General features: G+C 31.3%; 1 protein-coding gene across 3 annotated transcripts in view; it reads right to left on the bottom strand.

The window, feature by feature from the left end:
• The window catches only part of LOC106123596 (B-cell receptor CD22), a 34,774-nt gene extending 13,525 nt beyond the window's left edge, over nt 1-21,249 (bottom strand). For 2 of the 3 annotated variants that reach the window (XM_013320005.1, XM_013320007.1), the window contains exons 1-3: nt 14,420-14,669; nt 7,183-7,398; nt 382-532 (exon numbers count right to left, since the gene is read on the bottom strand). In XM_013320005.1, coding sequence (XP_013175459.1) covers nt 382-532; nt 7,183-7,279 — 248 coding nt within the window. In that variant the 5' untranslated portion in view covers nt 7,280-7,398; nt 14,420-14,669. Of the gene's footprint in view, nt 1-381; nt 533-7,182; nt 7,399-14,419; nt 14,670-21,164 lie in introns of those variants that run through there. The other variant, XM_013320006.1, reaches the window with a different exon arrangement.
• Between the last annotated feature and the right edge of the window lie 2,175 nt (nt 21,250-23,424).

The raw sequence follows: 23,424 nt of genomic DNA, 5'->3' as shown, positions 1-23,424 counted from the left end.
ACTTTATGACTTGCATAGTAATGTAAATATAATATCCATGCTTCTGAAACCCATTCAATTTTAAATATTACCCAATTGAACATTTAACATATGCGCGATTTTAAGAAACGGGTATATATATTTTCCTATGAAAGAATATATTCTAGACTGGGGGGTTACACAAAGTGCATTCGCTCCGAAGCGTTTATATAACGAACTTCGAAAAAGTATAGTACAGACAATAATTTCCGATAAGTCACGTGATTTGGCGCTACAGTTTCATACATTTTTGACGTTCGCACTTTGTCTGACCCCTGTACGTTGATCATGCTTATTCCCAAACTTAGCCAATAGATGTATTTCCTAGAAGAATTAAAATCGTCATAACTACAGTTTGCTCACCTGTAAACAGGATTGTCGTCCCTATACCAGACGACGAGAAGGAGACTGTCATTGTGCAGCGGCGGGCGTGAGTCGCAAGGCAGGTCTGCGTCGCCGCCCGCTACCGACGATACACGTGTCACGGTCCCCGCCACCGGAGTCAGCGCGCTACCTAACAATATAAAACATCATTATACCTATAGATCTAACATGCTCAATCATCAACTGCACTGTGATGTATTCGTAAAATTTTAAACATCGTCCATTTGTTTTTTGTCTAGAAAAGAAAACGAAATTTAGATTGATTTTGTTTAGAATTTTTCGACAATTTATAATATGACAACATCAAGATACCAAAACCGAAACATATAAATTATGATTCTAAGCAAGTAAATTTTGAAATTAGATTTCTCTTAAATATGAAGTTATTCATATAATAGTCTTTTAAATTTACTCTTTTGTAAAAATGATTAAAAAGTCGGGACCTGCTGCCTCCAGGCGACATTATAATTGCTAAACGGGATGAAACCATTATTTAATAATTCAAAAAGACCAGCACAAATTTAAAATTATGTTCATTTCATTCTGAAGATTAATGAAAAGGCACAAAAACATAGTAGCTTGACAATAAAATATACTTTTCCATTATCTGCATATTCCGAGAAATTTGTATCTCCATAAAGCGTATTAAGATTTTACAGCGAATTAAAGGAAAGCTTTTCTCTAAATCCCCTTCACTATATTTATTTTTATCTTGGTATTAAAAGGATTATATGAGATAATTTCCACTGCGGACATGTTATTTTTCAGCAATTCGGTATAATTTTATTTTTAAATCTTGAAAGGTTACTCCTACTAACACAATAACTACAAATTGATTTAACATATTTACAAAATTAACGATAATGTCTCGTTTTACATACAACGTATTTCTACTAACCGATCTTTTATAACTCATTTTATTAATTACTAGCGGTTGCCTACGCCTTCGTCCACTAGTTATTAAAAAAAAAATTGTAATAAATATAACCCATGTCACTCGGTAATTGTGTAGCTTTGCAACAGTAAAAGAATTTTTGAAATCGGTTCAGTAGTTTCGGAGCCTTTGAAATGCAAACAATCAAATCTTTCCTCTTTATAACATAACCATAGAGAAGTGTTGTATTTAAAAAATAAGTGCATCTAAAATAAAGTGTATTAACAATTTTGACACTTCATCATTTTAGTACCAAACAAAAAACGTTAAGAATGAATTTTACTAATAAATTAACACTTTCTTTTCTTTCATTCATTGTTAAAACTTGAATTCACTCATATTCTTTTGTATTTAAGACCAAATAATTATAAGTAAAGTTTCAAAATTACAAATCTCTGCAAATAAGTCAACATTAAACACAAAGATGTAGATAAATTAAACTACGATTACAATGATCATTAACACTCACGTGCTATTAGATATTCGGGTGTGGGTCATATTACAGTCCCTTACAATCACGTAGCTATTACTATAATGTTTCTTCGGAAATGTTCCCCCATTATCTAACGAAACCGTGGAACGTGTTACAAAGTTGTTTTGTGTATTAACACTTCTATAACCTTACCTTAAGGGAAAGTTTATATATAATACATAAATAAATTGTTACGATTTTTTTCTTTCATCAATCTAACACACAAACAAAATTATTTATGTAATAATTGATGGCTGGGCCACCTCATGAGGATGGGGGAAGATCGATAGGCCAAAGCAGCATATCTCTGGACCCCGACTAGCCGCCGACCCATTGGTCGGCCCAGGTACCGCTAGCGAGACGCCGTTGAGCTGGATCTGCGGGAGCTACAAGCTATGGACTCGCAGGAGAAGGCGCAAGACTTTGGCGATCTCTTGTGTCGGAGGCCAAGACCCACTTTGGGTCGATGCGCCAGCGGAGTAAATAAGTAATAATTGATGAACATATATGAATATATAAGGTAAGTAATTAGATGTTTAAAGTAAAAGCTACGATAAACTTTAGATGTAGGCATTGACCTTTATCATAGCTTTGAATCCAGATTCATGTCAAGCAGTCAAGCGAAAGTTCGTTTTTTAATTTATTTTATTAAATTCCTTTCAAACTCACGGTCAAGCATATTACAGCAGTGTTATTCCAATTTTACAGTACACTGAAGTTCTAGACTTTAAAAATAAAATTGATACCCTTTAATGAAATTATCCAAAAATATATTTAGTTTATTTACTATTTAATTTTTTTTATATTTTAATAAGCATATTATAAGAATATTTGATTTATTATAATGTTGTGTTTTGTATTTTTCAGAGCTCGAGTAGATATTTCTGCAAATATAGTGGTTTTGAGGTTTTCATTGCTGACCCGGAAACTCTGTTTGCGAGTGTATTTCAAGTACTTTCAGTGGCAAAGAAATGAGAATAACATTTTTTATTTAATACTAACTCAAACCAGCTTGTGTTTCAATGCCAAAGTCAATTAGTAAACAAAATGATATCGAATAATATGCAAATGAAAAAAAATGAAATATATGCAGTGACAAATAAACACTTTAAATGGAGTGGGAAAAAAGGAGAAAAACATGATTAAAAAAAACCAATAGTAAAATTAAAAAGTATTATATTTACTCAACACTATTTGTGAATCCATTTGTCGTATTGGGAATTAAACGCCACAAACGCCCTGCGTCGCGAGTATGGTGTTGCGCGCGCTGCGTACACTCAAAGTTGAATCGTCGATTTCGTCATTACATCATAGCGAATATATGTCAACTGTATAGATTGCCATATAGAAAATCTCATCGACTTTTCTCACCAATTGAAGAGGAGAAATTTTTAGCAAGAACAAATTGTTAGGCACGTGTGCCTGCGTACCAACTCTATGATATTGTTTTGAGTACGTCGCTAACCGTGAGTGTCTCAGTCCAAAATCCCCGTTTAAAACATATCGTTATCTCTGTTTTGTCAAAGATAATGATAGGGATGACGAAATGTCTCATACAAATATTTTGGTCTCAGAAACCAACGGTAAAAAATGTAAATCGGGTTATGTTACACATTGCCTTGTGATCAAAGAGCCTTGGACATACGAATGATATATACGTCACTTTGAATTGTCGATTTGCATCGTCGCTCATCTGCAATGTTTCGGCCAAATAGACTTCGTAAAGCAGCTTTTCCATTCCCCAGTTTTGTCCCACTTTTGGCTCTTTTCCAAATTTCAGATGCAATTCAAAGCAAGGATTTCGGTTATAAAAGCAATACGGTCGTGAGTGCTAAAATCTCATAGACGTCAGAATAAAGCTCAGAAATATAAAAAAATCGTTCAGTTTATAATTTGTTGTGTTCAGATCGAAAACAATCCCACGAATATCTTAATTGATCGACATCTTTTACATATAATCCTGCAATAAGAGTTTATATTTTTATCAAGCAAGAACTATTAGAGTAAGGTTTTTTTTTAACAAAATCAACAATGTCAGTTCTTCTGTGTTAAGTGATGCGAAGGTTAAACCCAAAAATAAACATCTGATATAAGAATTTAAGAGTGTAAGCCTCTTGAAGATTACTGTCAGAAACACAACAGGCAATATCATAAGATATACTCAACGTCAAAACAAACTGAATATAAAGCACCTTTTCACCGACACTGTTAAGCTCAGTATAACATTATTTTTCGTTAAGGTTGAAAAATGTCTTTATGCCACCTTCCATTAAGTAGAGCGTTTATCAGTTGCCTTCTTATGACAAAGGAAACCTTGGGAGGCTTACGAAACCTTTTTTGTTGTAACACAATTGTGAACTTGTTCGAATAAATAAAAAAAATCTTGTTTTTCTCCGTTACAAAGAGCACACGAGGTCGCTAAATATAACATTATGATCACTTTTATATGTAGATGTAAATACAATAAAAGAATCTTTTAATATACTAACTACGAATAGTGACTCAATTACCCGATTCGCCCATGACTTTTTAAAATTCAAGTTAATATTTTTATAACGATAGTAAGGACCATTTACCTCGGTTACTATTAATAAACATTACGTAACAGTTTAAAGAATACGGTCTTGCTTTAGTATGTACACCGCGGAGGCCTTAGATTCTCCTTATCTAGTTCACAAAGATTTATTACGGGGTAAGGAGGCCGTCGCTCTTGTCAGCGGTTGATTTTCCCTTGGAGGAATTAATTCATGGATATGTAAAAATGTACATAAAAAAATATAGTTAAAATGGAACACAGATTGAAATAGTATTTCGTAGTAAGATTTTCGTATTATGTAACTATTTGTTAGTACTATTTTGTAAGTATAAATTCAAAAATAAATAAAGTATAAATTAAGTAACAATATCCAACATAGCACTTTACACAATTATGTAGTACTTTTAACACAAAAAAGATATTTTTTTTTCTATAATTTTGTAATTTTTCAGCATTTATGAAAAATGTCGTGACACTTTTTCCCTACTAAGCGGAAATGGAAAGTTATGATTCATTAATGAAAAGCCTCGCCTTGTTGCTGGTATTTTGTAACATCAAAATAATTAAAAAAATTGTAAAACATTTTACTAGTTTTTACTTGAAGTTATTTTTTAGGGAACCAGCTGAACCCTTTTGGTCGCTATTGTAAAATAATAAAAAATCAGAATAAAGTAATATATAAATACTTTTTATAGTTAACAGAATTTTTATATTTTAGTTTTTTTTTTTGACAGAAATATCGTCGTCGCCATCGAAACATATCCAGCAGTTACTCTAGATAGAATTGATAAATGTTGTTGCAAAAATCGTTTCGATAAAATTATTCTAACCCTTTATAGATAACAAGGCAAACCAAAAGGGACTTTCGTACAATACGTTACATAAATATTCTAAGGTTCTATAGTATCGTTTCATAAAGGCAAGGCGAATAACAAAGATAAGGTGGTGAATATATAAAATACCAATCTCGGCACTTGAGAGATCCTTCGAATTATCCCCGAGGGTGCGAACAAGGTTTCCGATTTGACCCTCTATAGTTATTCGTGGTGTTCATTTGTCTAGCTATAGACGGCCTCGATCAAAATCCTTATAAACCGCAACATATTCTACGAAATAAACCTTGTGTTATCATTGAATAGAATATAATCTATATTATTAGATCATTTTAAGATATTATAGCCATATATATTGTTTATTGTAAATAATTTAAAACTATAATAATTTAATTGGATTCTAGTATATATTAATCGGCTCAGGAGTCAAGCCCTTGACTTGCAGTCTGCAGGTCCTGGGTTATGAGTCTTTCAATTTCCGATTTGCATATGTACATTTATCTGACGTTCTTACGGTGAAGGAAAACATCGTGATGCAACCTGCATATGTTTTAGAAGAAATTCAAAGTTATGTGTGAAGTCAACCAACCCGCACTTGGCCAGCGTGGTTGACTATGGCCTAGTCACACCTTAGGGTAGGCTTCTAGCCCCTCGGTGGGGGCGTATAGTGAGCTGATGATGTATATTTATCTAAGCAAGGTTAGTCAAATAAAACTGTCTGTATTTAACTAATAAACGTTTTCTTTGAAATTATAAGTTGGACAACAATTTTTATTTATTATTCATTCAAAATATAGATCGTTGGTACTCGTGCGGAGACGGGGCGGATTATATGAATAACTGTCCAGCGATATTTTCGTGGAAACATATTTTAAACACACGTATGAATTTTGAAGCTGTCAACTGATCATTAAATATTCAATTTGTATCCACTATTTTATGAGTTAAAGTCGTAAAGCATTTACTGAGGCGTACAATAATAAAAGTTTCGTGACTCCTGGCCCCTTGCAAAGTCAAACATAATGCTTTATACAGTTCATTTAGAATTCAGAGCATGTTAGTTCTTTTCTATGTTATAGTCCCATTCGTATGGCGTTTGAAGAATACTTTTATCCCTTTTTTTATGGACGTGTCTTTAACTCGAAGAACTTTATGAATAATCTTTAAGTTAACTGACAAGACTTTTCAAATCTGTTATTTTATTCATCATCTTTTAATGTTATAATATTGACGAAAAACGTCAAATAAATACAAGAAGCAGATTTTAAAGCAAGCATTTGATTCATTTTATCACAAACAGTTCTTACTTAAATATCACAATATTAAAGATCCCCGAAGAAATTACTTTTCTTTGAATTGCTTAACTTTCGTTTTCCTTTCATCTTTGACAGATTATATTAGGAAAACGGGAACATGTCGACTCATTCTGACATGACTTAAGAACGAGTAAAAAATTTTTCATAAAAAGTGTTCATAAAAAATAAGAAAAAATGAAACAATACAAAATAAAAGAACTGCAAGCAACAATTGTTTGGGAAGTCGGAAATGTGAAATAAAAAAAAAGTAGAAGAAAACAACATTTTATGCACACAACAAAGCTTCGTAATGTCCGTCGTACGCATGATTTAAATTAAACGAAGTAACTAATTATAGAACTAAAAAAAAAATTGACAACAATGCCATAAAACCTCAATTAAATATTTTAAAAATAACAATTTTATTTTTGGATTTCCTTCCTAATCCACGTTTCTTTTTGAAAACATACCTACTAGAGAATATGTTATGCGGAAAAAACAACATCACCTAAAATCCAGAAGGGTATACAGGGATTACGGATTTCTATTTGGTACAGAATAACCGTAAAATTTCACTGTCATCGCACTTGTATAAAGGATACTGTTGTCTCTCTCTTCTCAAAGCGAATAAACGGGACGAGAATAACATTTTATACACGTTCTTCGGTAGTGGAAGCCCACAGCAAAATAAACATTAAAATAATATTTACCTGATATGATAGAATTCTGCGTTGCCGACGGCGATTTCGATATGGCGAACAATAGGAACGCCAATATAATTTTCTGCATATATTCGACTATGCTCATGACGTTTATTTTCTAACTATCATTTGAATTATTTAACATACAATCGCAACATATGGTTCAGGAATATTGTGCGAATGTATTTGATAGCCAGATACGAAATCTTCTTTCGCTGTCCAAATCTGTAACAAATTATTTCACTATAAATACGGACTCAACACTTATTTAAAATGAAATGTACAACTCAAACTAACAATTGATTTGTTTATTAATTAACGATTTAAGTTTGCTAAAAAACATATGAGAGATATAACCAATTTATGGAGAAGGAATGAGTTAAGTCATATACAAATGATGAACATGAAGCTTTCGAGGTATGTATTGATAAACAACCATAATTGATTCGCATTCAAAAACACGACATGCGTTTAAATTGTACTATAAACACAAAAAGCAAATAACATTTATCATTACATCGTATAATCTTCATTTGTTTTCTTTTCAGTTCTAGAAATGGTGAAATGTTTGTATTGAATTATGAAATCGTTAATTGGCAATTGTTCAAAATTGTTGTGCGAGAATTCATAAGCAGAGGTCGAGTTAATTTTAAAACAAGATACTCGTCATTTTCAATCACAGCTCAGAGATTCACGAATTTAATGAATGTCTATAAACGATGTTTTTCGAAACGTGAAATCTCTTCATCGAATTATACAAATTACGCTGCCGTTAACTCTACCGTTTAACGATGAATGATCAAATGTTAATTTTATAAAATAGTCCATCATTATTTGTCATGTAAAATTATAAATCTATTTTGGGCTACATATAAATAATTTTAAACAAAAAAACTAGTAGTCGACGACATAATAATTTTGAAAAAGAACGCTTATGGAGATAGTAATTAATTTCGCCGAACATATTAGACTTTCAAGTCTTCATTCATCATCAGCTCACTATACGTCCCCACCGAGGGGCTCGGAGCCTACCTTAAGTTAAGGGTGATTAGGCCATAGTCAACCACGCTGGCCAAGTGCGGGTTGGTTGACTTAATAAGTCTTCATTAATGTCACCAAATAGATTGCTATTCACATTTTATAAATAATCTGTTGTAATCTATATTCTCTTGTCTTAAGATTGATAAGTTTTATCTTCCGAAACAAATAGTCGGTAGACAGTATTCTACGAGAGCCAAATTGCCTGCCAATCTAAGCAACACGTGATTGTAACTACGGGCATGTTTAAATAGACAATAAAGATTACGATAGCAAATAAACAACTCAAGGCTATTTATATTTAAGTAAAATAGCTCATAATATAAATTTAGTACCGAAATTAAAATATTTTTTAACGAATAGATATTATTAAATGTCTGTTTAGTCGGAAATGTTTTGAAATATCGAATTATTATTTTATTTAACATAGAAGTGTTTATGACAGGAGTTCTCTCGGTAAGATATAACACAGCTATTCCCAGAGATTTCGCCAGCATTAGCCGTAAAGTTTGAAGTGTTCAATGACCCGGATTTGCTGAACCCCCATTTACTCTGTATGACACTTCAACGTCCCTTCTCAAATAGAAACAACGGCGAAATATATTTGGCGGGTCGGTCGAGGCATATTTCTTTTATGCTTTTTTTCTCGACCCAAATTGTTATTCAGATGGGTCGGCAATACAAATTATTACGTAAATGACGAGAAATCTTTTATGATTTGACTATTGATTGAAATGATTTTCAACAATTTAATAATTTATTAAAAATGCCAACGGTGAATAAATCTGTAAAGGAAAATGAAAGCCATAGAAATGCTATGATCCGCAAATGATTTTCGATCGCCATCTTACTCGCTTTACGGGATATCGGAATTCGCAGAATTAATTAAACGTGCAAACTTAACAAGAAGTATTTCTACTTTTTCTATCAACTAAGTTGATTAAAAACTATGGGCCTAACTGTTTTACTAATTTAGTATTTTATTTCTTACGTCCACTATTTATAATATATTTGGTATCGATGTATGACCTATGACACTTCGGCGAAGGAGACGAATCGAATGATAAATCACTCAACAACATCAGTAAAGTCCTTAAGAACGTTACAAAAGAAATTATATATGCATATGTAGCATTTACAAACGTACAAAAAAAACACGCTATTAGTCTAATAATTCGACTTACTAAGAAAATAAAGATCAAAATCGCTTATTGAGATCGACCGTGTTGTAAAAATGTTACGTTACAAGCACTAACCACCGCAAAAACTTTATTTTGTACAGAATATCACCACTACCACTAAGTCCAATATTTTACTTCCTAAATAATTTCCAGCTTAAGAATAGCTGTGCTGCAAAGAGATTTTACTCTACATTCAAGTCGTCTACCGTGTACCCGGTTCATCTGTCTTATCTTGACCGGAACGAGTTTGTTCAAAACGTGACAAGCCTCGCTGAACCTTGTTTCTACTTTTTAATATTTCGACAAAGCTTGAGGTTTATTTGAGTTGTTTCTTTTCGCGAAATATACTAAATAAAATGAAATTTTGTCTTAGTACTGCATTTGAAATTAGATTTTGACTTAAATATAAGTTAAGTTAACGCGTAATCAATTATTTAGACTTATCATATTACTACTAACATTATAAATGCGAATGTTTAGATGGATGGATGGATGTTTGTAAATGGAAATTTAGCACAGATGTAGAACACAGTTTGGAAGTACACATAGGCTACTTATTAAGTTTTTTTTTAATTCCGCGCGAACAGACTTGTGATTGACAGCTATTTATTTAATAAAAAATTGACCTCTTTATGTAATGTAATGAAATATAAATAAACCACTAGTAGACATTTCAATCATATTTATTTAACCCATAATTGAACGGACGAAACTCATCAACATTTAAAGAGGGATTCGTCATCTTTTATGCGTCATTCAATTGGAGATCTCGAGTATGGCTTCAGGCATTCAGCTGAGGCAATTAGCAATCAGCCCGCAAACGATCCTGGAATTGCTGCTCGTTTAGTCATTGTTCGTTGACAAAGAGCGGCTATCAATATTAACGGTTATATTTAAACAAGTGTTTTTCACCGTAAGCATCGTTTTCTTTTTTTTTCCAAGTTAAATTTTCGACTTTTAGGTAGGTTGAAGTTTAAGGAAAAAATCATAAAAAAATCTATCAATTAAATTCTAGCTTAAACATAATATGTAAAGCTTTTTATCGCACGCACGAATTATATCATCAAAATCAAAAATCTTGATTTTTTTATGTATGCGCAGGCATCCAAAAAGCTATTTTGAGAAATAAGACAACAAAATACTTATACCCGAAGCAGTATTGGTGATAACCATTGATATGGGTAATATATACTCTTTTATGACCAAGTTGATATCAATCACCGGCGGTCAAAGGGTTTAACCCTTTGACCGCCGTTGTTGACACGTGTTGAATTAAACAGTGTCTAACTGTATTTTGAAGTGTAAACAATTCTGTTCCGAAATCGTAAATAACTATTATTATAAATTCATATTCAATCAAAGGCTTCCAACTTCTCAATTTGTTATTCTGTGGTATTCCCCGAACCAAGTTAACTTAAGTAAGTAAAAAAGTAAAACGCACAAGAGTTGCACTTTGCACTTAGCCAGTTATGTTAGTGCCGAAATGAGTTCTTCTCATAATGACACTTCTTTTAATTACCCTAATTTAAAGTGTCTAAAGCGATGTCTAAAGATGCGACTTTTACTGAAATATTCATCGTAATTCTTTCTGTACATTATACCTGTACCTGTGCCTGTACAACATACATACCAATTTTTTAATTAATTTTAACGTTCTTAACTAATACTAGACATTTAATAATTAAAATATAATCTTATTATACTAAATAACTAACCACTACAAAACAAATGAATTAATGAATACTATATTAAATAAACTATATACTAAAACTAAACCAAAATAAAAATAAAACTAAATTAATTGTCAACTAAAAAATGAAGCAGATGTTCTGTTATGGGCCATGCATTTTTTATTGTTTGTTTTTATTGTTATTTACGTACTCACAAAATCTATGTCCGCCAAAGTACGTCCATTGTGTATTTTTAAAAGTTTTTTTATTGGTCCTTTTTAGGTCGTAATACAACGGGAAAACATATTTATGAGGCACTATTACATCGTACAGGACTAAATTTGGAATTGACATAATCTAAATCTCGAGCACAGTAAAGGCCTGTGTAGTCGTTACATTTGATATTCATCCATTCAACAAAGAAGGAGCTCTGAATGATGTTAAAATTATACAGCAAGGGCTAGATGGCTATACCTCAACGAAATATTTAATGAACCACGCGTTTTTCTTTCAGCTTTCAATCTTTCTTTGTGTTTATAATTTTATAGCTAACATAGTCTCTAATTACGCGTTTATTATACCTCGTAATTATTATACCTCGAAATCTTTTTTTAAAATTATTTAAAAAAAAAACTGATTGGCTTGGCTTTTCGGAAAGCTTTTGGTTTCGTTATTTATCAGTTATATTTTATAACGTAACGTGTTCTCAGTTTTGGAAAATTTATTTTGCTTTCTTTTCATATCATTTTGCGACATAAATATTGTAGTTATTTTGTAACTTTTAATTTAATAACATAAAGTTAAACCAGGATTGTAATAATTTTTTTCATGTGACGAAAAATATATATATTTTTTGTCTAATGAAATATAACAAAATCATTTACCTAAGACTAAATAGGAATGACGTAATAGTTACAGATGGCTTAGATATGATGTAACAACACAGTTAAATAGCCCACTTCCGTTAGTCTCGGTTAAAAATGTACCATTGTTTATCTACTAACCTTCTAAGTGGATTACTTATATAAATGTGTGTAATTTGGATTTAAACCCGCAAATAACGTTTATACAAATCAAATTTTTAAAAAAAAACACCTTAAGGTGCGTCTATAGTAACCGAAATGAGCCTTAAATGCGTAAAAGACTTATCTTCTTAATACGAACGTAAGTAAGAGTTTCAATATCCGACAATTTGTTGGCCGTTTACATTCCTTGTTTTATAACATCACTAGCTATCGCCCGCGACTCCGTCCACGATATTAAAACAATCTAAATAAGTAGCATATGTGTTCTTCCAAACTATCTATCTATTTCAGTGAGATTCATTCAGCCGTTCCGGAGATACCTTAAAAAAACATCAATCCATCCATCATAATATTATTAAGATAGTAAGAATTAAAATTAAAGATAATATTTCCCCTCCTCAGGCAATTCCACTTCCTCTTTCTTATAAGGAAAGTATCGGAAGGTAAAGAAGACTAAAATTAGGCCTCCGCTACCACACGCATTACGATGTACGCATTTAAACGAACGTTTGTAATTACATTATTACTTCGATGTTCTATTAAAACATATGTTATTCTTATTAATTAATTAAACACGCTATTATTAACGATAACATGCGAGTAATGACTAAATTACTCAGCATTATTAAAGTGGATAACTAGTTGAATTATCATTTCGTAGCATTTTAATTTTTTTTAAAACAATTGCCTATCAAACAAAAAGATAATAGAAAAAGGATATCAAGATCCCCGCAAGTGGAACATCATAATGTTTGCTTACAACTCTGGATTCGAGATTACGTTTATATTAAACCAATATTCAATTGTGTCCAAAACGACTAAATCTAATAGCTTAAAAGTCATCATGTCTTTACGGAGAATTCCAATTAGATACAACCTACTTTTTGATTTAGACGACGTATCTTTATAGACCATAGTTGGATTAAGAACCTCACAAGAGAATACGTTTACGTTACTACTTGATTTTTCTTAGAGCGTCTTTTCTACAAATGTTTTATGTGTATGGAAACATAAAACGGCAATATAAAGTGTGACGGTACCCACGGGCGTGTGTGTGTAGGTTGTGAACGCGACGTAGGTCGGCCTTAAGCCTTGTGTTTGACTAGCCAGCGTGTCATCGAAGTACTTTATATTTTATTTTGTAAAAGATAAACATTGACTATGAAATAAGGTTATTAAGTTGTTTGCATTCATATTTTGTATTTCATAGTTTGCATTTCATATTAATACATTTTAATGTTAGCCAAAGGGAATCGACAAATAACATTTTGTAACCTCAATTCTTTAATCAAATCAAAATTAAGCAATTGTCTTACATCCAACTTCTAATTGTCAAAGTAATCAAAGGTTTCCCCTGCTTAAAAAAAATATCTTTATCCCTCTTGTTCCCTAAACAGAGATATCCTTATGCTTACTTTTTAATGTTTACCTTTCTACCGTTATTTATTTAGAATATTTAAACCCTAAGGCATTATGTTTTAGAAGCATCTTAATTTTATATAGGTGCAAAATAAAATATATCGTTCAAAATCTATTTTAACCTGAAACTTATCGAGAACAATGTTCAAGATGCCAACTCACTAAGGGGCTGATCTTATAATAGTTCATCGAACATAACTTTAGAGACAGCATTGTTTATTGATATCAGGGTTTCTAATTAAGATTATTTGGATTACCGTAGAAATAGACTATCATAGTATAACCCTATGATTATCTATAATGATGAACTTAACATATAGACATTTATTTATAACCCATAGAACTACATATTGCCGTTTTAAATTATTTTATTCATTAAAACATATACCACGTTACGATAAAATATACTTAAATACTGCTGATTTTAACACATGGTTAACCTTTTGACCGCCGCTTGAGATTATGGACGTCAACGTAAAAGATGATGATAACATAAAAGAATATGATTTACCCAAAATATCTGCAAAACTGTTTACGATACACGTACTTTATTTGTTAAGATCGCATTCCAAAAACTTTCGCATAATCGTATTTCAGTCATGATTTTTAGTAATATCGCAAAGTCCATAATGATTATAATATTATTTGTCTGATATTTCAAAATTTTGTACATGAAATTAAAAAAATATCGTACTATTAAAATAGGTACAAAATAGTGATAATTATTTATTATACTTCATTCACCAACATTTACATGGACATGATGTCACTTGACTTCGAAAACTTGATTTTTTTGCCGCTCTTTATAAAAATAAAAGTAAAACATTTTTTAAATATATTGACAATTATAACACTTAATTACATTATCATTATTCATACTTATCGAGTTTACAAAAACATATTTTCCACTCACCGTAAACTGACATAAACTTTCGTCGTTCATTATCAAACACATCGCACAACCACTCAAAAAATAACACAACGTAAAACTCTTTGCAAAATTCAAACAGTTCCAAATATGCACTGAATAATGGTAGTTTTATTTCCTAAGTCACGCTATCACTGTGACGAATATTTTTCAGTACCGAATCCATTACACTTTAAACGTATTGGCCCTATAAAATCGGCAGTAGCACTTTCAACACGGGCACAGGCGTCCGCCCGCTACGAAGGCCGCTTTCACACTACCTAAGGGCGTAACTTGACAGATCCTTATTGCGCTTGCGTGTAACGAAGTGACTCTTCGGCTTGACGGACTTATTCAGTAGTTAATTAATATATCAACTTTTCCAACCCCCTGTATTAAATGACTCTCTTAATAAAATATTTCGTCCGATGTCTCGGTGTTAGTGGGTGTACAAACTTTGTCCGAGGTCGCATTATTATTATAATAATTTTGTGGTACTCTTTGATCTGTTATAACTTAATAAGTTATCTTTATTGTTTTTTATTCTTAATCTTTGATCTATATATAGGATGTTGTGTAGCTAAAATTGATTGCTTATCATATTCATCGAACCTTGATTGAATCCGGTATTATGGGAATTGGTGACCGTGCAAATCAAACGTGTATAAATTCAACGTATAACTTTGACGACTCAACTCTGACTGTCTTTCTATCAACTGATTTTCCATCGAAATTGTTTGTATATTGTATTGTTCCTACACTTTTAAGCATTGATTCTAATTTGATAATCATTAATGATGTTAATTAGTGTCTACGACTAAGTATTTATCGTTCACTTGTACCTTATCACATAAATGACTGTTACAGATGCGTGTATAAATATCATTACTTTGTAATACAACTTTTTAAATACCAACAATACCAATGTCGTGATTTATTAAGATTAACGTTACGGTAATCGCTTATTTCGATACGGCAAATATGAAAGCGACGTAATAACAGATGTTAAAAAAACGGATAGCGTGAGAAAGAACATTATACAAAAGCAATAGAAGTTACTCAACTTCGATTCTTCTGATTTTTATATTTGCAATTTGTATTTTAGTCAATTTATATTTCCTTTATTGACATTGTTATGGTTAATACAGTATTTGCTTAATGTAAATTTTTATTATTATAAAACGTTAAATAGTAAGGCCCTATGTACACAAGGATACGTAAATCTTTGAAACCAAATATCATATCGTGCTGCCCGCGCTACGAACAAAGTTGCATCGGCTGAACTGCTAAGATTTGCTCCGCCATCTTGAAAATGACTTTAAATTTTTCACGATGATCTTGTGATAATGCTCACTCTGAATAATTGTAAGGCATTGTGAATATTTACGTAATAAATTGGAAAAAATGTAATTGTAATTAATTGACAAGGAAAATGGAATTCTAGATAGACTTATCTATTGTTAAATTCGGATTATTGAATATTAAAATCGTCGTCATATTGAATATTACCTATCCCGCTAAAGCTCCCAAAAGTCATTTTCATCAGTATGGCCTCACTTTTTTGTCGGGGTGAAAGATGAAATCGATAGTCCATAAACAAAATCCCTCTATTATACGTGTACTTCTATCATCTATTCATACTATCTAGATGAGTGGACGTGAATAAAAATAGGTTAAAAAAAGTTCTTTGATTCCCGGATCCCGAAGGATTCTCAATTAAAATGTTAGCTACATTTTTATATTTTAATAACTTTACGCATCTGATACGAAATTTGCGAATGTTTACAAGAGTTATTTTAGTGTAAATTAATTGCACTAAAGCGTTCTTTTGTTAAGACTGTATTTAATTAAAAGAGATAATCAATTATTGATTCCAGGAATATAAAATATAGGATGATGAATAAAAGGAGAAAAAAAAAGAAATTTATAACGCAAAAGTCAGTGCCTGTGTTGGTCGAGGTCAGTTCGTATCTGTGAAATACTTAAGAAGGGCGCTATTAAGAGAACCAGAAAGAGATGTGCATGTATGCGTAGATGTAGAAATCTGGAAAAAGTGAGAGAGGTTAGGCTGCGACAAAAGGAAATCCGTGGATTCTGCCTACCAGTCTGGTTTACGAATAAGAGTTGTGTTGATATTGTTTAAAAAAAAGTTGTTTACCAGAAGTTAAAAAGCGAAAATATAATTATGATTTAAAAAAAATAAGTTCCATGTGAAACTGGCGAAGAACCCGTCGTTTTTATTCTAACGCTGATTATGCCTCCGGCTCCCTTACTTTGTATTTGCTTAAGTTTTTTTTTAAGTTAAAATTGACGCCATTTGAATGTAGCACCAAAATTTTCATTTTCACATTTCCATCTCTGGAAAGAATTTTTTAATTTTCCAAATTAAAACAAAATAAAAAGCAACCTATTGAAACTGATATAAAAACGGCTAAACACTCACATATATTCGTCCGGTGGCGGCACCGACTAGTTTCGAGCCCATCGGGGGCCTTTCATCAGAATGAATGTTACTGGTATTATTTCGCGGACGCGGCCCGTCGCTCACTCAGTGAGTGTGTTTAGCCGTTTTTTTATCAGTTTATTATAATGTCTCACGAAAGTTTCAATAATTTAACAACCTTTTTTGGTTTACAACACTACAAAGTTGATTATTTAATTCTAAGAACTTGTAAACACAAGATCAAAATGTTAGACGAAATAAATTATAATGAGAAAAATATTGTTCTAACATCTGTATGTACGTATCTAAATTAAAGACGACATTTGCCAAGTAAAGAAAGTATGGGAATATTCTGAGAATGTTCTGTAGGGCCTCGGGGTGCGATCGTTACGTAACTTTTCGTCAACTCTCCTGATTGTCGTTCCCCTTTTATACTCCAACAACTTCAAGAACTGTCTTTTGATTAAATTAAGGAATATACGAAATATATTTGTTAAGTATATAATTATACTTATTTGTAGGACATGCGAGAAGAGTTCTATTTTTAGCTACGAACTTTACGACCAACAATTATATGAACAGTTTAAACGCTACCAACAGCTAAGTCAATTTTACTTTTTTGAAATTTATACTTCTTTCTTTAAAACAAATAATTACTTATTAAATCTTAAATTAATCAAAAAATTAATTAATTTCAATAATAGCAAAACATAGACTATTTTTTCCTATAATAGTTAATCTGTTTAGCTTTAAGATGCGAGATAGGGCTTGTGTATATTTAAGTAGCTTCTAAGAAATACTTTCCTCTGTTCGTGAGGCATTGTTTTCATTCTAAATGAATTTAGTGTTCCTCCCACTTACAGTTCCCCCTTATTGAATAAATATTAGATGCTAATTACATTAGTAACGCCGCTCTAATATCCTCGAGGAATAAATCAGACAGTTTAATCCAATTAGCATTGTTTCCCTATCACGTTTTGTATGGGAGAATAATTTTATTTCTATGATTCATTTAGGTATGCAGTCATTTAAAGGAATATTTAAATGCAATAATTTTGACATCGCGTTAAAAAAAATAATTTATTAAATTAATCAGTACTGTTAGGAAGAAAATCCGACACTGTGTCGGTCTATCGGTACAACACTAGGCTTATTAAAATATCAACATTTATGTCCCCTCACTAATCGAATATCTGATACTAGACTTGTTAACAAAAGCGCGCTATTTTCGCCAATTGATTCTAACTAATAATGTCTAAAAGTACGTATACACACGTAAGTTTAGTCGTAACTTCAATTAGTGTTGATATAATATAAAAATGTTTAAATAATTTAAATATATAAAATTATTAATTTTCACTAAATATAAAAAACAATGCCGTTCATAACCATCAAGAATGTTAAGTCGTCTTGTAAAAATAATTAAAAACCATTAAACATGAAACACTTAAAATATTAAATTACACACACAGCCGCGCAATCAAAATGTTAACCGCGTATGTGAATAATTATAGTTGTGCTAGCATTAATGAGATTACGTGCGCCAGTCAACAACATAGGTTTCTACAGTTAAAAATATGTTCATTACTTTCCTATTTCTGATTTAAGCTACATAATTATACGGCAATATTGATACGTTTTTTAAAAAATAAGAGGTGATGCAGGAGTCACGTACACAACTTTGTCATAACACTCAAAAAAATGTATGAATAGATAAAAAATGTATAAAAGATAATTATTATGTTTTAAGAAGATAATTTATCATTCCTTTCCCACTCTTTTCTTAGCAAGGATGTGAAGGAAAAGTGGTAGTATAGTAGACAATGCATCTGCAATTAAGAATGTTTATGGGAAGCGATCGCTTCGCTATTTTGTGGATTTAGATGGCCTTGTTCGCAACCATATAATATGAAAAAAACTATAATAAGTTCAAAAAGTATTATAACTTCTCTATCCACATATGATTTAGACTATTCTGTAAGTCTATTTTAGACATATAGATACGTAAATTTTAAGTATGTTTTGTTATGTTATATTTTGCCTATCACTAAGCGAAATATAAGATAGCAACCTAAATACATACATAGACTCGAGTGGACATAGGCTTATAAAGAGGGCATTAGGTCATACCTAGTCCACTTCTAAACACTAATGCCACCATATATATTAACTAGCTGTTGCCCGCGACTCCGTCCGCGCGGAATTAAAACAACAAACTTAATAAGTAGACTATATCCTTTTCCAGACTATGTTCTACATGTGTTCCAAAAATCCGTTGAGCCGTTCCGGATGTGCCATCCATTATTAGTAAAAAGTAAGATACCTAATTAGAATATGTTATTAAAATTTTACCTACATCATAAAAATAACTATAAAACAACTCCCGTTTCTTTACAAAAATGCAAATGATTTCTGATAAAAGCAATTGCTGTTACTTTATTATAATGAAAACATTTCTAACAACTATCTTGCTATTGGTAAAAGTTGTTTGTTACTTTTAAGTTGAATACACCCATCGTTATTAACATTTGATGTTTCAGTGATTCACCGTAAGGCTTTCCTGGAACCAAGTAGTTTCCAAGTAATGACTCAAGGTTTTTTTCAACGTTGATATTATTATATTGATTAATGTCGTTTGACCGTGTTTATAGTTGCATTTGAATATGACGAGTATTTAATTGTTTAGTATATTACAATAAAAAGAGTAGTAAAATGTGACCTGGATTAATTATTTTTCCATTTTTTAACGACCTCCTAACAAAAATAATTAAAACATACAACAGCTAATATTTATGAACAACTATAAATGTTGTTACAGTTGTAGACATCGACTATAGTCTGAATATTATTATTTTTTTATCATAAGGTGGCAAACGAGCAAACGGCCACCTGAAATCGCTGAAATAGCCAAGTGACTGTTGCCCATAGACGTACGCAATTGCGCGTTGCCTACCTTTAATCGACGGAGAAGAGGGTACACAGAGAGCAAATATCTTTTCTTTCCATGCATCCTCTCATCCAGATAGTCCACTTCCACTTCCCACATCTTTTCCTTATAAGAAAAAGGGTGGGAAGAGAAAAAGGACTAAATTCTCACATTCACACTCTCTGAATATAAGACAGAGTCACAGGCCGTTATAACTTTATCCTTATCTAGAAAAAAAAATTAAGGCCTAAGAATTCAAATCTGTAAAATGTTGAAAAGATCTGCACATAACCTTAAGTCCCTAATCAAAAGGAAACTTTATCCCCCCTCGTACTTATCAAACGGTCAAAGTCTTCGTAATAGCTCTTGGAGAATAAAGTTACACTCATTTACATATATTACCTTTTCTACTTAAGGAAGTAACGATAAGAGATGTATTCCACTGACGACTTTTACTCCTCGAATAAACCTACAAGTTTAACAATCTTATTAATATTATAAATGCGAATGTTTAGATGGATGGATGGATTTTTGTGAAAATATCTCAAGAACTGCTAAATAGATTTTACTGCAATTTGGCATATTTGTAGAGCATTATCTGGAAGAAGACAAATACTGTTACAATTTTTTTACCTACACCTTATAACCTTCACTTTAAATTAAAAAAAACACATAAGATATGGATGTAGTACGAACACTTAATGAAAATTTAATACCTTCTTTATAAATTTTGATAACTAATATTAAATTTAAATTAATTTTAATAATTCCAAATTTGAATAAATTATCAGAAAGTTTAAATCTTAGTAGCCTAATTTGTACACGAGAAGGACATATGAACATCAATTTAATTTTATATTTATTATTTACCAATTTTAAAAGTAATCTTTAAAGGAAAACGTTCAAGTTTAAAACAATTTCGTCGAAGTATTTTATATACGTAGGTTACAAGTGAAACAAACTTCTAACAAAGTATTATACATAGAACTGCTCCAAGTGAGATATAAATTTCGATAAACTTTTATTTTGTTGGTTACTAAGTTGTTATAAAGTTAGAAGTTAAAATGTTTTAAATTAATAAAGTACACATAACGAAAAGCGAACAAATATAGAGCACTAGCTGTCACACGCGACTCGTAAAAAACTCGTAAAAAAAAACGTATCTAGTAGCATATGTGCTGTTCCAAATTATGTTCTACATCTATGCCAAATTTCAGCGAAATCCATGCAGCCATTCTGAATATACCTTAAAAAAACATCCATTCATCTAAATATTCGCATTTATAATATTAGTAAGATTGTAATATGGTTGACTTAATATTAATACCTACATATATTATATATAATTAACGTCAAATATCCAAAAAAGTAATAAAACTTACCGAATTATACAACACTTTAAATATTAATCACATTTTAGGCACACAACTGGAAACAGTACATTGCACCGCAGAATGAAGACTAAGAGAATATTATGAGATTGTTAAGCCGGCGTCAGAAGAGCGCATAATGATGTCCCCCGTTTGTGACCAATTACCACTAATTGTATTGACCTAAGGTACCCCCCTACATCTAATTTGGCCCCGCACTATGACTGTACAATGTAAGAATTAGGATTCGCCAATTAAGCGTTAACCATAATTTATATGTCTGTGACTATAATTAAATTATTATTTTTAGATTTTTAAAATAAAATGTGAAAATAATTTTTAAGATTTTAATTTCATGTGATTTGAATATTATACAGAAAATAAATAATAAGAAAAAACAATAATCAGATCGGTTATATGCATATTAGATTATATGACTGTACTGACTAAAGTAATTTCTGCATTTTTAGTATATTTAAAAAATTACATAACAATGATGTGGGGAGGGCCATGATAGACAGGCGTGTATTCAAAAACATTGCAATTTTCAAGGTCACTATTTACGAAAGTAAATACCAATCACCGATTGTTGCAATCACTTTACAGAGAGCATAGAAAAATCAAAAACTGATTAACAGATTAATTTACGCAACGTAAAATAAGTAATAACAACAATAAATGAACAGATTCTCGTTTCAAACATGAAATGACTACAAGTTGTGCTGCAGTCAACCTTATCATTTATTTAAAAGTTTGTACTACTTTCTTAGATTCTTAAAAATTTAACACGAGTGCGATAAAACGACAACTTAGTAAGAAACTATTTGGTGCAACCAACAACTGAGAAGTGAAAAACTTTAACTTCAATAAGACACAAAAGAAAGTTTTACGAAGTTATGCCAAAAGAACTACATTTTTAATAGCACAAATATTAAGATTATTGTTTCGAATCCAAGACCGAACTCGTGGAATATCGATAGTCTATGCCCTCAACATTGTTATGGCTATTAGATGTGTATAGTAAACATAATAAATAAGAAATTGTAAATGTATTTGAAAGTATATATTGTAGTAGTAAGTATACAAATGTATTTGTGAGTATATATACTCACTGGTTATATATACATATTGCTTCAGTAATCATCATAAATACATAATAAATTATTTATTCGCATTATATAATCTTAAATTTGTTGAAAAGTCATCAACATAATCCATCATAAATTATTTCTCAAATGTACTTTATCTCTTTTTGTGTCAATGTCATATCTCACTCAGTTTGTTCATTAATTTTAATGATTCAATTTTTATTTAAAAATTTGTATTCCCTTCTATTGAAGAACATTATAAAAAATATCATAATGAAAGAAGCTTTTCGTGAAAATGTAATTCACGTGATTTAGTGACAAAATCGTGGATGTAATTGTCTATTTAGTGAAAGTTCAACACCTCGGTGTTCCCGCTGCTCGTTTGCCCCCTTCTGTTATAAAAAAAATGAAATATATTATTTCAGTGGCATTGAACATTGCACAACAGTGAAGATAATAACAAAAAAATAAAAAAAAATATTATATCCCGAAAGTGAGTGGTGTTAGGAAGGAGAATTTCCACAAAAGTTTTGTCAGGTCATGGTCATAAGGTCGTGACCATATCGAGGAAAGACAACTATACATTATTTTTCTGAATGACGACTAGGTACGTATTTAGTTAAAGTAATGACTTGTACATAGCGCGCTAAATATAATTCATAATTAATGCATATTCCTGTGCGTAAGGAACAAAAGCAAATTTAAGGTGTATAAAATGAGCTTAAAGAAATCAATTTATTGTGCTACTATGTTTTAATGTCAAAATATTCCAAGACTCTTGTAATTGTGAGAAGACTGGATGAAGACTTCATCAGTATTTAATTTAAATTTTCTCGACTATAATAGGGACTGGGTCGCCGTCTTAATAGGTGCAGGAGCTTAATTAGAAAATTCGCTTCAAAGTCTCGCCATTCATGAACACTAGTTTCCATAAATTAGCTCAGCCGGCCGGAGCAGCTGGTATCTCGGAATAATTCTACAAATTATATCACTGACGTTTTGGTTTAACTTTGAATTTTAAATATTTTTTTAACAAAAATTATCACAAAAATTTGTTCCTATTATTTTTTATCCTGTATTTTTATCGAAGACGAAATAGTCTACCCTAATCGATATAAATACTAGTCTTTTACGTTGTTTAATTTGAATGCCTCAAAAGCCTTAGAAAACTAAGACCTAACATA

Source organism: Papilio xuthus, unplaced genomic scaffold, assembly GCF_000836235.2.
Source record: "Papilio xuthus unplaced genomic scaffold, Pxut_1.1 DF826115.1, whole genome shotgun sequence".
NCBI lineage: Eukaryota > Metazoa > Arthropoda > Insecta > Lepidoptera > Papilionidae > Papilio > Papilio xuthus.
The sequence above is the reverse complement of the archived record's forward strand: the minus strand, read 5'-3'. Positions and strand labels throughout refer to the sequence as shown.